The sequence below is a fragment of the Tursiops truncatus genome, chromosome 2 (assembly GCF_011762595.2).
Source record: "Tursiops truncatus isolate mTurTru1 chromosome 2, mTurTru1.mat.Y, whole genome shotgun sequence".
In the NCBI taxonomy this organism is placed as follows: Eukaryota; Metazoa; Chordata; class Mammalia; order Artiodactyla; family Delphinidae; genus Tursiops; species Tursiops truncatus.
Window position 1 is genome coordinate 98,863,558 of NC_047035.1, and position 14,931 is coordinate 98,878,488.

At 39.3% G+C, this 14,931-nt stretch overlaps 1 protein-coding gene and 1 pseudogene across 7 annotated transcripts in view; one reads left to right on the forward strand and one right to left on the reverse strand.

Moving 5' to 3' along the window:
* The window catches only part of TEX9 (testis expressed 9), a 215,369-nt gene that overhangs the window by 94,579 nt on the left and 105,859 nt on the right, over positions 1-14,931 (forward strand). For 3 of the 7 annotated variants that reach the window (XM_073801044.1, XM_073801047.1, XM_073801048.1), the window contains one exon: positions 3,296-3,334. The exons of the other annotated variants lie outside the window; for them this stretch is intronic. In XM_073801044.1, coding sequence (XP_073657145.1) covers positions 3,296-3,334 — 39 coding nt within the window. The remainder of the gene's footprint in view (positions 1-3,295; positions 3,335-14,931) is intronic. 7 annotated transcript variants of the gene reach the window in all.
* On the reverse strand, positions 12,806-12,859 carry LOC117311494 (U6atac minor spliceosomal RNA; annotated as a pseudogene).

The window sequence follows — 14,931 nt, forward strand, 5'->3', positions numbered from 1 at the left end:
TTATTTTTGTATATGGGGCTAGAGAATGTTCTAATTTCATTGTTTTACATGTAGTCCAGTTTTCCCAGCACCACTTATTGAAGAGACTGTCTTTTCTCCATTGTATATTCTTGCCTCCTTTGTCACAGATTAATTGACCATAAGTGCAAGGGTTTATTTCTGGGCTCTCTATCCTGTTCCATTGATCTATGTGTCTGTTTTTGTGCCAGTACCATACTGTTTTTATTACTGTAGCTTTGTAGCATAGACTGAAATCAAGGAGCGTGATTCCTCCAGCTCTGTTCTTCTTTCTCAAAATTGTTCTGACTATTTGGGGTCTTTTGTGTTTCCATACAAATTTTAAAATTATTTGTTCTAGTTCTGCGTAAAATGCCTTTGTTACTTTGATAGGGATTGCACTGAATTTGTAGATTGCATTGGGTAGTATGGTCATTTTAACAATAATGATTTTATTAATTTTGTCTTTTAACCTTCCTACTACCTTTCTAAGTGGTTGCTCTACTGCCTTCACTGTATGTTGGCCTTTACCAATGAGATTTTTCCTTTTGTAATTTTCATATTTCTAGTTGTGATCTTTTCTTTTCCATTTAGAGAAGTCCCTTTAACTTTTCTTGGCAAGCCAGTTTAGTGCTGCTGAACTCTTTTAAGGTTTGTTTGTCTGTAAAACTCTTTATCTCTCTTTCGAATCTGAATGATAGCCATGCCATGTAGAGTATTCTTTGTTATAGGTTTTTTCCTTTCATCACTTTGAATATATTGTACCACTCCCTTTTAGCCTGCAAAGTTTCTTTTGAAAAGTCAGCTTATAGTTATGTAACTTGTTGCTTTTCTCTTGCTGCTTTTAATAGTTTCTCTTTATCTTTTTTTAATATAAATTTATTTATTTATTTTTAATTTTTGGCTGCATTGGGTCTTTGTTGCTGCGTGCAGGCTTTTCTAGTTGCGCTGAGTGGGGGCTACTCTTCGATGCGGTACATGGGCTTCTCATTGCGGTGGCTTCTCTTATTGAGAAGCACGGGTGCGCAGGCTTCAGTAGTTGTGGCACACAGGCTCAGTAGTTGTGGCACACAGGCTTAGTTGCTCTGCGGCATGTGGGATCTTCCCGGACCAGGGCTTGAACCCGCGTCCCCTGCATTGGCAGGTGGATTCTTAACCACTGCTCCACCAGGGAAGTCCCTCTTTATCTTTTTGATATTTTAATTATAATGTATCTTGTTGTAGTCCTCTTTAGGTTCATCTTGTTTGGGACTCTTTGTGATTCTTGAGCCTGGATGTCTGTTTCCTGTCTCAGGTTAGGGAATTTTTCAGCCATTATTCTTCAAATAAGTTCTTGCCTCTTTTTTCTCTCTTCTCCTTCTGGGGCCCCTATAATTCAAATGTTAGTATGCTTGATGTTGTCCCAGAGGTTTCCTAAATGACCCTCATTTTTTAAATTCTTTTTTATTTTTTTCTATTCAATTTGGGTGATTTCCACTACTCTGTCTTCCAGTTTGCTGATCTGTTCTTCTGTATCATGTATTCTACTGTTGATTCCGTCTGGTGGGTTTTTTGTTGTTGTTTGCTTGTTTTTGCCATATCATGGATCTTAGTTCCCCAACTAGGGATCAAACCTGCGCCCCCTGCAGTGGAAGCACAGAGTCCTAACCACAGGACTGCCAGGGAATTCCCTCTAGTGTATTTTTAAATTTTAGTTATTATATTCTTAAGCTCTGTTTGGTTCTTCTTTATGTTTTCTAATTTTTTGTTAAGATTCTCACTGTGTTCATAGAGGCAGTAATTTGAAAGGAGCCTAGTCAGACCCACCTGCTGATCTTGAAGGGCCTCCTGGTGAGGCAGGAGGCAACTAGGACTCCCACTGGGAATATAGGCACTGGCAGCAGCCATTTTGGGGAGCTCCTTCTGTCACGAGGTCACTGGTGCTGGCAAGCGCCATACTGGAATCTTTCTTCTAGTGCATTAGCACCAGGAACTGACCCGTCCACCAGTGGACCAGCAGCAGTTCCAAGAACTCCCAGGCCACACAGCCATCTGTGCAGGGACCTAGCCCTTCCCACACATGGGCTGGCAGCCACCACGTGAGGCAGGACATGACAGCCAATCAGGCTGGGGACTAGTCCCTCCTATCAGTGCACCCACAGTACTCAGCCCTGCCACAGCCTGGGTAGAGGGCATCCCTAGAGCATATAGCTCTGGTGACCAGAGGCAAGTATGCTGCTGGGCTCCATAGAATGTCTCATAGATAGTTCCTCTGTAAATAGTTGTAATTTGTGTATGTCCATGGGAGTAGGTGAACTCAGGGTCTTCCTACTCCACCATCATGGCCACCAAGCCTTCTCTAGACTGTTGCTTTAACAAGTTTATATCTTTCTGAAGGATACAAAGATACATCTGCCTTTCCATGTGTAGGCATATTATAGGCCACTGACACAGTAGAAATAGTATATGGGAGTATGTAACTTGTTCCATCAAAATTCCCTTAAGCAGTAGTAAGTAGAACCTTGAGTACTGATATATCTCAACACTTGTGCTAATGGTATAAGAAAGAGGATAGGTGTGGAGGTAGAGGAAGGTAATATATGAACAGAGTCCTGAATGAACTGAGAAAGTGAACCATGTCAAACTCTAAGGAAGAGTGTTCTAGTCAGAGGGAACAACAAGTGCAAAAGAGGTGGACACATGCTTTAGTTCTGAGGATCAGCAAGAATGCCAGTGTGGAGAGAGAGGAGTAGGCAAAAGTTAGGGGAGCAGGCAGATCATGTGAAGTCTGATAGGCTTTCATAAGAATGAGTTTCAGTTTAAGTATGGCAGGAAGCCACTGAGAGTAAGCAAGGGAATTATCTGATCTGATTTGCATTTTTAAAAGCTCACCATGGTTGCTATATGGAGAATGAATATTTGGGGGCAAGTATGGAATCAAGAAAGACATTGCAACTGTACAGAAGTGGTGGCAGGGTGGAAGGAGTTTAGTATGGAAGGAGTGAATGAGACGGAAAACTTTGTTCTGTTTCCTGGCCAGAACCCCATCTCTGGTTCATCATTGCAATAATATTCTTAATATTATTTTAGGATTCCTTATTCTCCTGGGCCTTAAATAGACATTGTAGTACATGTAGAAATGCTTCTAGGTAACTTGAATGCTAGTTACAGTTGGAGTCTAAGAATTCTTTTAACGTTTTATTGAAGTATAGTTGATTTACAAGGCTTCAGGTGTATAGCAAAGTTATTCAGTTATATATATATATATAATATACATTTTTAATATATATATTCATTTTCACTTTCTTTTCCATTATAGATTATTACAAGATAATGAATATAGTTCCTGTGCTATACAGTAGGTCCTTGTTTATCTGTTTTACATATGGTAATGTTCAACTGTTAATCCCAAATCCCTTATTTATTCCCCCCCCCACTTCCCTTTTCCCTTGGGTAACCATAAATTTGTTTTCTATGTCTGTGAGTCTATTTCTGCTTTGTAAATAAATTTCTTTGTATCATTTTTTTAGATTCCACATATAAGTGATATCATATGATATTTGTCTTTCTCTGTCTGACTTACTTCACTTAATATGATCATTTCTAGGTCCATCCATGTTGCTGCAGATGGCACTATTTCATCCTTTTTTATGGCTGAGTAATATTCCATTGTATGGATATATATATATATATATATATATATATATATACACCACATCTTCTTTATCCATTCAGCTGTTGATGGACATTTAGGTTGCTTCTATGTCTTGGCTATTGTAAATAGTGCTGCTGTGAACACTGAGGTGCATGTATCATTTAGAATTAGAGTTTTCTTATTTTCCAGATATATGCCCAGGAGTGGGGTTGCTGGCTCATATGGTAACTTTATTTTTAGTTTTTTAAGGAACCTCCATACTGTTCTCCATAGTGGCTTCACCAGTTTACATTCCCACCAACAGTGTAGGAGGGTTCCCTTCTCTCCACACCCTCTCCAGCATTTATTATTTGTAGACTTCTTGATGATGGTCATTCTGACTGGTGTGAGGTGATACCTCATTGTAGTTCTGATTTGCATTTCTCTAATAATTAGTGATTTTGAGTATCTTTTCATGTGCCTGCTGGCTGTCTATATGTCTTCTTCGGAGAAATGTCCATTAGGTCTTCTGATCATTTTTTGATTGGGTTGCTTGTTTTTTTTTGATATTAAGCTGTATAAGCTGTTTGTATATTTTGGAAATTAATCCCTTGTCGGATGCATCTTTTGCAAATATTTTCTCACAGTCCATAGGTTGTCTTTTCATTTTGTTTATGGTTTACTTTGCTGTGCAAAAACTTATAAGTTTAATTAGGTCCCATTTGTTTATTTTTGCTTTTGTTTTCATTACCCTAGGAGACAGATCCCAAAAAAGTATTGCTGCGATTTATGTCAAAGAGTGTTCTGCCTATGTTTTTCTCTAAGAGTTTTATAGTATCCAGTCTTACACTTAGGTCTTTAATTGATTTTGAGTTTATTTTTGTATATGGGGTTAGAGAATATTCTAATTTCATTCTTTTACATGTAGCTGTCCAGTTTTCCCAGCACCACTTATTGAAGAGACTGTCTTTTCTCCATTGTATATTCTTGCCTCCTTTGTCACAGATTAATTGACCATAAGTGCGAGGGTTTATTACTGGGCTCTCTATCCTGTTCCATTGATCTATGTGTCTGTTTTTGTGCTAGTACAACACTGTTTTGATGACTGTAGCTTTGTAGTATAGTCTGAAGTCAGAGAGCATGATTCCTCCAGCTCTGTTCTTCTTTCTCAAGATTGTTCTGGCTATTTGGGGTCTTTTGTGTTTCCAAACAAATTTAAAATTTTTTTTTTCCAGTTCTTTGAAAAATGCCATTGGTAATTTGATAGGGATTGCATTGAATTTGTAGATTGCATTGGGTAGTATGGTCATTTTAACAATATTGATTCTTCCAGTCCAACAACATGGTTTATTTTTCCATCTGTTTGTGTCATCTTTAATTTCTTTCATCAGCATCTTATAGTTGAGTACAGGTCTTTTGGCTCCTTAGGTAGGTTTATTACTATATATTTTATTCTTTTTGATGAGATGATAAATGGATTGTTGACTAAGTTTTTTTTGTGGATCCAAGACACCTGACTGTATAATTTTCTCTAGCAGTGTTCAGAAGCCCAGGTGTATAATGAAGGCAGATGGTTAAATTAATCTAGAGTCAAGGTTTTGCTAGACATGTCTGGGGGATGAACAAAGGGGCCAAAATAATATTACCACAATTCTCACTAAATGTTAATATGTTAATCCACTACATATTACAAGAGAATATTACATGGTAATATTACATGGTAAAGAGAGGTAAAGAGAATATTACATGGTAAAGAATATTACATGGTAAAGAATATTACATGGTAAAGGAATATTACCTTACCTATCAAGGTAGGTAAGAGGACAGTAAGAGGAATGGTAAAGAGAGGATGGGAGAAGGAGGGGGAAAAGAAAGAATGTCAAAAGGTACTGTCTAACAAAATAAATTATGAATGGTACAACTTCAGGTTTTTTTAGGAGAGTAATCCTTCCTGGAATTCCTCACATCATGTTACATATCTGTAATTTACTTTATTTTTTTCTTTTTAAGAACTTTTTATTATTTTCAGATTGATCTTTTTAAATCAACATAATAGCATCTCAACTTTCACTAAAGATACAAGTAAAAGAATTTTTTCAAGTCCCTCCCTACTTCCTGAAAATATTTCTTTTGCTGGGTGTTATTTGTGCTGAATGTTCAGATTGGTTCTTCAGTCCCTCTCTTTGAATCACTAAGTCTTTTCACAATATCAGCATCTTTTCACCATTTACTCATGCTTTTTTTTTTAACTTTTTATTTACATTGGAGTAGAGCCGATTAACAACGTTGTGATAGTTCAGGTGCACAGCAAAGGGACTCAGCTGTACATATGCATGTATCCATTCTCCCCCAAACTCCCCTCCCATCTAGGCTGCCACATAACATTGAGCAGAGTTCCCTGTGCTGTACAGTAGGTCCTTGTTGGTTATCCATTTTAAATATAGCAGTGTACATGTCAATCCCCAACTGCCTGACTATCCCTTCCTCCCTTCCTTCCCCCGTGGCAACCATAAGTTCATTCTTTAAATCTGTGAGTCTGTTTCGTTTTGTAAATAAGTTCATTTGTATCATTTCTTTTTTAACTTCCTCATATAAGGGATGTCATACGATATTTCTCTTTCTCTGTCTGACTTACTTCACTCAGTATGACAATCTCTAGGTCCATCCATGTTGCTGCAAATGGCACTATTTCATTCTTTTTAGTGGCTGAGTAATATTCCATTGTATATATATATATATACACCACATCTTCTTTATCAGTTCCTCTGTCGATGGACATTTAGGTTGCTTCCATGTCTTGGCTATTGTAAACAGTGCTGCAATTAACATTGAGGTGCATGTATCCTTTTGGGCCATGTTTTTCTCTGAATATATGCCCAGGAATGGATTTCGGGGTCATATGGTAGCTCTATTTTTAGTTTTTTAAGGAACTTCCATACTGTTCTCCATAGTAGTTGTACTGATCTACATTCCCACCAACAGTGTAGGAGGGTTCCCTTTTCTCCACACCCACTCCAGCATTTATCGTTTGTGGATTTTTTGACGATAGCCATTTTGACTGGTGTGAGGTGATATCTCACTGTAGTTTTTTTTTGGGGGGGGGTGGTTCACGGGCCTCTCACTGTTGTGGCCTCTCCCGTTGTGGAGCACAGGCTCCAGATGCGCAGGCTCAGCGGCCATGACTCATGGGCCTAGCCGCTCCACGGCATGTGGGATCTTCCTGGACCGGGACACGAACCCGTGTCCCCTGCATCGGCAGGTGGACTCTCAACCACTGCGCCACCAGGGAAGCCCTCACTGTAGTTTTGATTTACATTTCTCTAATAATTGGTGAGGTTGAACATCTTTTCATGTGTTTCTTGGCCATCTGTATGTCTTCTTTGGAGAAACGTGTATTTAGGTCTTCTGCCCATTTTTTGATTGGGTTGTTTGTTTTGATGATATTAAGCCTCATGAGCTGTTTGTAAATTTTGGAGACCAATCCCTTGTTGGTCACATCATTTGCAAATAGTTTCTCCCAGTCTGTGGGTTGTCTTTTAGTTTTGTTTATGGTTTCCTTTGCTGTGCAAAAGCTTTTGAGTTTAATTAGGTCCCAGTTGTTTATTTTTATTTTTATTTCCATTATTCTGGGAGACAGAATGAAAAAGATATTGCTGTGATTTATGTCACAGAGTGTTCTGCCTATGTTTTACTCTAAGACTTTTATAGTCTCCAGTCTTACATTAAGGTCTCTAACCCATTTCAACTTTATTTTTGTGCATGGTGTTAAAGAATGATCTAATTTCATGTTTTTACATGTAACTGTCTAGTTTTCCCAGCAACATCTGTTGAAGAGACTGTATTTCCACCATTGTGTAGTCTTGCCTCCTTTGTCATAGATTAATTGGCCATAGGTGCATGGGTTTATTTCTCGGCTTTCTATCCTGTTACATTGGTCTATATTTCTGTTTTTGTGCCATTACCATACTGTTCTGATGACTACAGCTTTGTAGTATAGTCTGAAGTCAGGGAGCCTGACTCCTCCAGGTCTGTTTTTCTTTCTCAAGATTGCTTTGGGTATTCAGGGTCTTTTGTGTCTCCATACAAATTTTAAGACTTTTTTTGTTCTACTGTGAAAAATGCCATTGGTATTTTCATAGAGATTGCATTGAATCTGTAGATTGCCTTGGGTAGTGTAGTAATTTTTACAATATTGATTCTTCCAATCCATTAACATGGTATATATTTCCATCTGTTAGTGTCTTCTTTGATTTCTTTCTCCAGCATCTTATACTTCTTGGAGTGCAGGTCTCTTGTCTCTTTAGATAGGTTTATTCCTAGGTATTTTATTCTTTCTGATGCAGTGGTAAATGAGATTGCTTCTTGAATTTATTTCTGATCTTTTTTTTTTTTTTGCGGTACGTGGGCCTCTCACTGTTGTGGCCTCTCGCGTTGCAGAGCACAGGCTCCGGACGCGCAGGCTCAGTGGCCATGTCTCACGGGCCCAGCCGCTTCGCAGCATGTGGGATCTTCCCGGACTGGGGCATGAACCCGTGTCCCCTGGATCGGCAGGCGGACTCTCAACCACTGCACCACCAGGGAAGCCCCAAACTGACCACTTCTTGATGGTCTCTGGCTTACATATTTCAAATGCCGGAAAATTGTATGAAACTAGACCTATTTCATGGTCTGACTAAAGTCAGTGTCAATAATGTCAATTTTTAAATTAACATTTTTGGATCCACATTTTATGATTTATCCAGACTCCTAAATCTTTTTCCACTTCTATGTTTTGTGAATGTGTATTTACCATTTGTACAAAGTGCTACAGTGATCCCTTATCTCACATTTGAAGGTCTAGGAATGAATATATGGTTCCAAATAATTCAGTACTCCTAGTATCATTAGTAAGAAATCATAAATGATTCCCAGATATCCACATAGTTTGATTAATTAGGCTCAGAATTAGAGACTCTCCAAGTTGAGAGGGATGTTAAAGATCCTTCCAGCCAACTGCCCCCGTCAAGAGTCAGCCAGGTTCCGCTCACAGTCTGGCACTTGTCACTGACAAAAATGCTCTTTTTCCAGAGACAGTTTATTCCAGTTTGAAGCAGCTTTAACTGCCAGACAGTTCTTATTTAAATAGAAATTCTTCTCCTTGTGACTTCCACTAGGCTCTTTTTCTATGGTTTCTTTAGTATCATGATGAATACATCAATTTTTCTTTTACTTATTAGCCCTTTAAATATTTGAAAGTAGTTTTCATGCCCCCATCACAGCTTTAAAACAAACACTTATAGACAAATATCTTTATTGAAGAACACAGAAAGAACTCTGTGTTCTTTAACTTTTCTTTAACTTTCCTTCTGTTTATGTATTTTTACATCTGACTTATAAAACATCATATATAAAATGTTTTTTAAACTTTTATTAAATTTTTACATAAATCATCTGAGCTTTAGTAGAAGTATTTGAAAATTACAGATAGATATCTTCGTATGAGTATGCCTAGAAACAGATGAAACAAGGATTTGAGTGTAAGCAGATTATTTCGGAAATGCAGAGTACTTATGGGAATGGAGGAGTATTTTAACGAAGAGAATCCAACCAGTGAAGGGTGTGTTATTAAGCCAGATATGACAGTGGGCTACTAAAGAGAAATCTCATGGAGAAATCCTGAGAAATGCTGTAAAAAAATGCCTCAGAATGAGGTCACCTCAAGGGTGAGCTACTACCTCAGCATTTTCAGCCTGCTGCCAGACAAGCTGTCTTCCACAGTTCTGGAATAAAAAGCTGTCAGACACAGAGGAAGCATTAGAAGTTGGCTGCAGTACTACATGGGACACTGGCAGCATCTGTGATAATAATCAAAATAATTATAACTATAATTATTAATGAATAAAATTTTGATGTAATTCTATTCAGAATTTTTCTATATATATATATTTATATGACTATAAGTTATCATAAATAAGGTAATTCTGGACTTCCGTGGTGGCACAGTGGTTAAGAATACACCTGCCGGGGCTTCCTTGGTGGCGCAGTGGTTCAGAATCCACCTGCCAATGCAGGGGACATGGGTTCGAGCCCTGGTCTGGGAAGAACCCACATGCTGCGGAGCAACTGGGCCCGTGAGCCACAATTAACTGAGCCTGCGTGTCTGGAGCCTGTGCTCCGCAACAACAGAGGCCGCGATAGTGAGAAGCCTGCGCACCATGATGAAGAGTGGCCCCTGCTTGCCACAACTAGAGAAAGCCCATGCACAGAAACGAAGACCCAACACAGCCATAAATAAATAAATAAATAAATAAATTTATTAAAAAAAAAAAAAAGAATACACCTGCCAGTGCAGGGGACACGGGAAAGATCCCTGGTCTGGGAAGGTCCCACATGCCGCAGAGCAACTTAAACCCGTGTGCCACAACTACTGAGCCTGCACTCTAGAGCCTCGAGCCACAACTACTGAAGCCCACGTGCCCTAGAGCCCACGCACCCCAACCACTGAGCCCATGCACCACAACTACTGAAGCCTGCACGCTCTAGGGCCCATGTGCTGCAACTACTGAGCCCGTGTGCTGCAACTACTGAAGTCTGTGCACCTAGAGCCTGTGCTCTGCAACAAGAGAAGCCACCGCAACGAGAAGCCTGTGCACTGCAACGAAGAGTAGTCCCCACTCGCCTCAACTAGAGAAAGCCCACAAACAGCAACGAAGACCCAACACAGACAAAAAAAATAATAATAAGGTATTCTACAATATTAACTTGCAGCCTGCTTTGACACTTAGTAATACCATACATCATATCTTTCTGTCAATAAATATAAATCTACTCATATCATCACTAATTATGATATACTATACCATGACTTATTAAACTAATTCTCTAGTTGGACACTTAGATTGACTCCAGGTTTTTGCTGTTCTTCAGGGAGATGCTTTATTTCAGTCTCATTTGAACACTGAATTTATACTTGGTTCAGTTGCCGCTCAACTATATGTTTATTATGATAATGTGCTTAAAAGGTATAAACAGTGTGGGAAAGAACGCTGTGTATTCAAATGCCAGTGATTCATACTTGCTTTGCAGTTTAGGAATATTACTTAATTCAGATAAATTTGAGTTCAAAACACTGTATTATGTCTTGTGATTATATCACAAGATACAGCCATTTAGGTTACAGAGATTCAACTTCATGTGTTTCACTTAACACCACTACCACAACTTAGGATCCATTTCTTTATATTTATGAAGATTAATTTGGATTCGAGCTGAGTACCACGAGTTCAGAGCCATCACGGCTTCCCGTGTGTGGTTATATAGTTGGAGTACTTTCTTTTCTCCTCAGAACCCTTGTTGTCTGTTAGTTTATAGCAGTGCTAAATTATGCATCATATCCTCATGATCTCAACTTGTTCAGTGGGTATGATATTAAGTTAGGTTTTCTGAGAAACAGATTGAGATGGAGATGTGCATGTGGGAGGTTTATAGGAGTGTAGTCTCAGAAACATTCTGAGAAACATAACTTCATCTGGAGACAGTTTATCCTGGGTTCTGTTTACTCTTTTTTTTTTCCTGGAGAAATTTACAACAGGGTTAGTAGGAAAAATTCCAAATCCTAACATTGCATTTGATCTTGAAACTCATCATGTCTCTCCTTTTCCACAGATCCTATATCTCCTTTACATTCAACTAGCCCTTCTGCTGGGCTAGGTGGCTTGTCTGGTGGGGCTATCCAGACTCCCTTCTTTGAGGGATCTAAGTCCTGAGTTACCATGTCTGTCTTAGGTTGTGGACGCTTAGGCTTTGTCCATTTGCTATGAAAATTGCCTAGGGAAGTTATCAAGGGGCATTCCAGTGGACCAGCTAAGTGCAGAATAGGCTTCCTTCCCCTGCATCGTGTAACACAATGCTACCTCATCCAAGTCAGTTACCCCGCCAGTACAGGGACTCTTTTCCTTGACAGCCAGCCTCTTGGCACAAGGAATCCAAAATGAGCAGGCAGTAGCCTCATAGTAAAGTTTAATGACTCTTATTACTGTGTTCCTATTTGGAAGCATTTCCCCTATGCAAACTAGAACCTCTAGGCCTGCAGAGCATGAAGTTGCAGTGACAGAAATCACTTGGGGCGCTAGTAGAGAAAGCTACTCCTACTTCCACAACCTGGGTTCCCCTGTTTGGAAAATATCCCCATACAATGGCTACTGATTTGTGTGAACCCTATCCTGAAGAATTATGCCCATGCATACATGATGCTGTGCTTTCGTAAGTCTGTTCTACTTCTCTATCAGGCCTGCAGGTTTGGAGGGATACAGTATGTGATAGGACCAGTGACTCTCATGGTTCTGGGTCCACCACCACATCTCTTTTGTAAAAATGCTCACTTCATCTGAGACAGTGATCCTTTGTATAGTGGTGTTGTCTGAGGCACTTTGGGCAGGAAAATTAAACCCATTCCTGAAATAGATCTCAATATTAATTTGGAGGGGATGTCTCAGCAAGCCCCAGACCTTAAAAACTTCACTCACATGGGTAGGCCTGAATTTTCATAGGGTTTGTCTCCTATACTCTGGAGTGCATGTGTCTTATCAAGGTATACAGAGTACTTGCCTGTTTCTTAGGCAGTAAGTTCAACTAACATGAAATCTCTAATGTCATAGAACAGTGTGGTGTTCCATGGGAAGTCCAGATGGTCCACGTATTTTCCACTATGTTTTTTTTGTTTGTTTGTTTTGTTTTTTTTTGCGGTACACAGGCCTCTCACTGTTGTGGCCTCTACCGCCGTGGAGCACAGGCTCCGGATGCGCAGGCCCAGTGGCCATGGCTCACGGGTCCAGCCACTCTGCGGCATGTGGGATCCTCCCGGACCGGGGCAGGAACCCATGACCCCTGCATCAGCAGGCGGACTCTCAACCACTGCACCACCAGGGAAGCCCTCCACTATGTTTTAATGGAGAGTTAACCCTGGAGCAAGACCATTAATGTATACTATTGTCCATTCCACGTAAAAGCAAAGTGCTTAATCTCCTCCTGCTTCTAGGTATTGAAAACACGTATTTCAGATTAATAGCCACATACCACTTATTAAGGGCTGTGGTAATCTACTATAACAATGATATCACATCCATTATAGTAGCTACAATTAGGATTACTGCTTAGTTAAATTCGAGATATTATCCTCCTTTTATTTTAGAGGCCAGACAGGGCAGTTACAGATGAATAAAATGGGTACCTTCAAGGGGAGTGCTAACCTTCTCTCCTTTCATACAACACTACCCACTGGCATTTTTCACAGAACTAGAACAAAAAATTTCACAATTTGTATGGAAACACAAAAGACCCCGAATAGCCAAAGCAATCTTGAGAAAGAAAAACAGAGCTGGAGAAATCAGGCTCCCTGACTTCAGACTATACTACAAAGCTACACTAATCAAGACAGTATGGTACTGACACAAGAACAGAAATATAGATCAATGGAACAGGATAGAAAGCCCAGAGATAAACCACGCACATATGGTCACCTTATCTTTGATAAAGGAGGCAAGAATATACAGTGGAGAAAAGACAGCCTCTTCAATAAGTGGTGCTGGGAAAACTGGACAGCTACGTGTAAAAGAATGAAATTAGAACACTCCCTAACACCATACATAAAAATAAACTGAAAATGGATTAAAGACCTAAATGTAAGGCCAGACACCATCAAACTCTTAGAGGAAAATATAGACAGAGCACTCTATGACATAAATCACAGCAAGATCCTTTTTGACCCACCTCCTAGAGAAATGGAAATAAAAACAAAAGTAAACAAATGGGACCTAATGAAACCTAAAAGCTTTTGCACAGCAAAGGAAACCATAAACAAGATGAAAAGACAACCCTCAGAATGGGAGAAAATATTTTCAAATGAAGCAACTGACAAAGGATTAATCTCCAAAACATACAAGCAACTCATGCAGCTCAATATCAAAAAAACAAACAACCCAATCCAAAACTGGGCAGAAGACCTAAATAGACATTTCTCCAAAGAACATATACAGATTGCCAACAAACACATGAAAGAATGCTCAACATCATTAATCATTAGAGAAATGCAAATCAAAACTACAATGAGATATCATCTCACACTGGTCAGAATGGTCATCATCAAAAAATCTACAAACAATAAATGCTGGAGAGGGTGTGGAGAAAAGGTAACCCTCTTGCACTGTTGGTGGGAATGTAAATTGATATAGCCACTATGGAGAACAGTATGGAGGTTCCTTAAAAAACTAAAAATAGAACTACCATGTGACCCAGCAATCCCACTACTGGGCATATACCCTGAGAAAACTATAATTCAAAAAGAGTCATGTACCAAAATGTTCATTGCAGCTCTATTTACAATAGCCAGGACATGGAAGCAAACTAAGTGTCCATCAACAGATGAATGGATAAAGACGATGTGGCATATATATACAATGGAATATTACTCAGCCATAAAAAGGAACAAAACTGAGTTATTGGTAGTGAGGTGGATGGACCTAGAGTCTGTCATACAGAGTGAAGTAAGTCAGAAAGAGAAAAACAAATACTGTATGCTAACACATAAATACGGAATCTAAAAAAAAAAAAGAAAAGAAAATGGTCAGAAGAACCTAGGGGCAAGACGGGAATAAAGATGCAGACCTACTAGAGAATGGACTTGAGGATATGGGGAGGGGGAAGGGTAATCTGGGACAAAGTGAGAGAGTGGCATGGACATATATACACTACCAAATGTAAAATAGATAGCTAGTGGGAAGCAGCCGCATAGCACAGGGAGATCAGCTCGGTGCTTTGTGACCACCTAGAGGGGTGGGATAGGGAGAGTGGGAAGGAGGGAGATGCAAGAGGGAAGAGATATGGGGACATATGTATATGTATAACTGATTGACTTTGTTATAAAGCAGAAACTGACACACCATTGTAAAGCAATTATACTCTAATAAAGATGTTTAAAATGAAAAAAACAAAACAACAAAAAAAATGGGTACCTTCAAACCTTCATCATTTATGTCTTTGAAGATGGTACTAATCTCTGCTGTTCCCGCTAGAGCAGTATTGTTTTTGATTTTACAGTCTTCCAAGGATGGGGAGGGCAATATCAGGGGTTTCCGCTTGGCCTTTTCTATTATAATGGTTTTTCTTTCATAGGTCAGGAAACCAATGTGAGTGTTCTGCCAGTTGCTGAGAATGTCCACTCCAATTATGTATTTAGATACCAGGGAAATGACCCTTAGATCATTTTATATTTATTTTTATTCTTGGAACCAATGGAGGCACTATGAGATGGACTTAGGCCAAGATTCCATTTTTTATCTGACTTC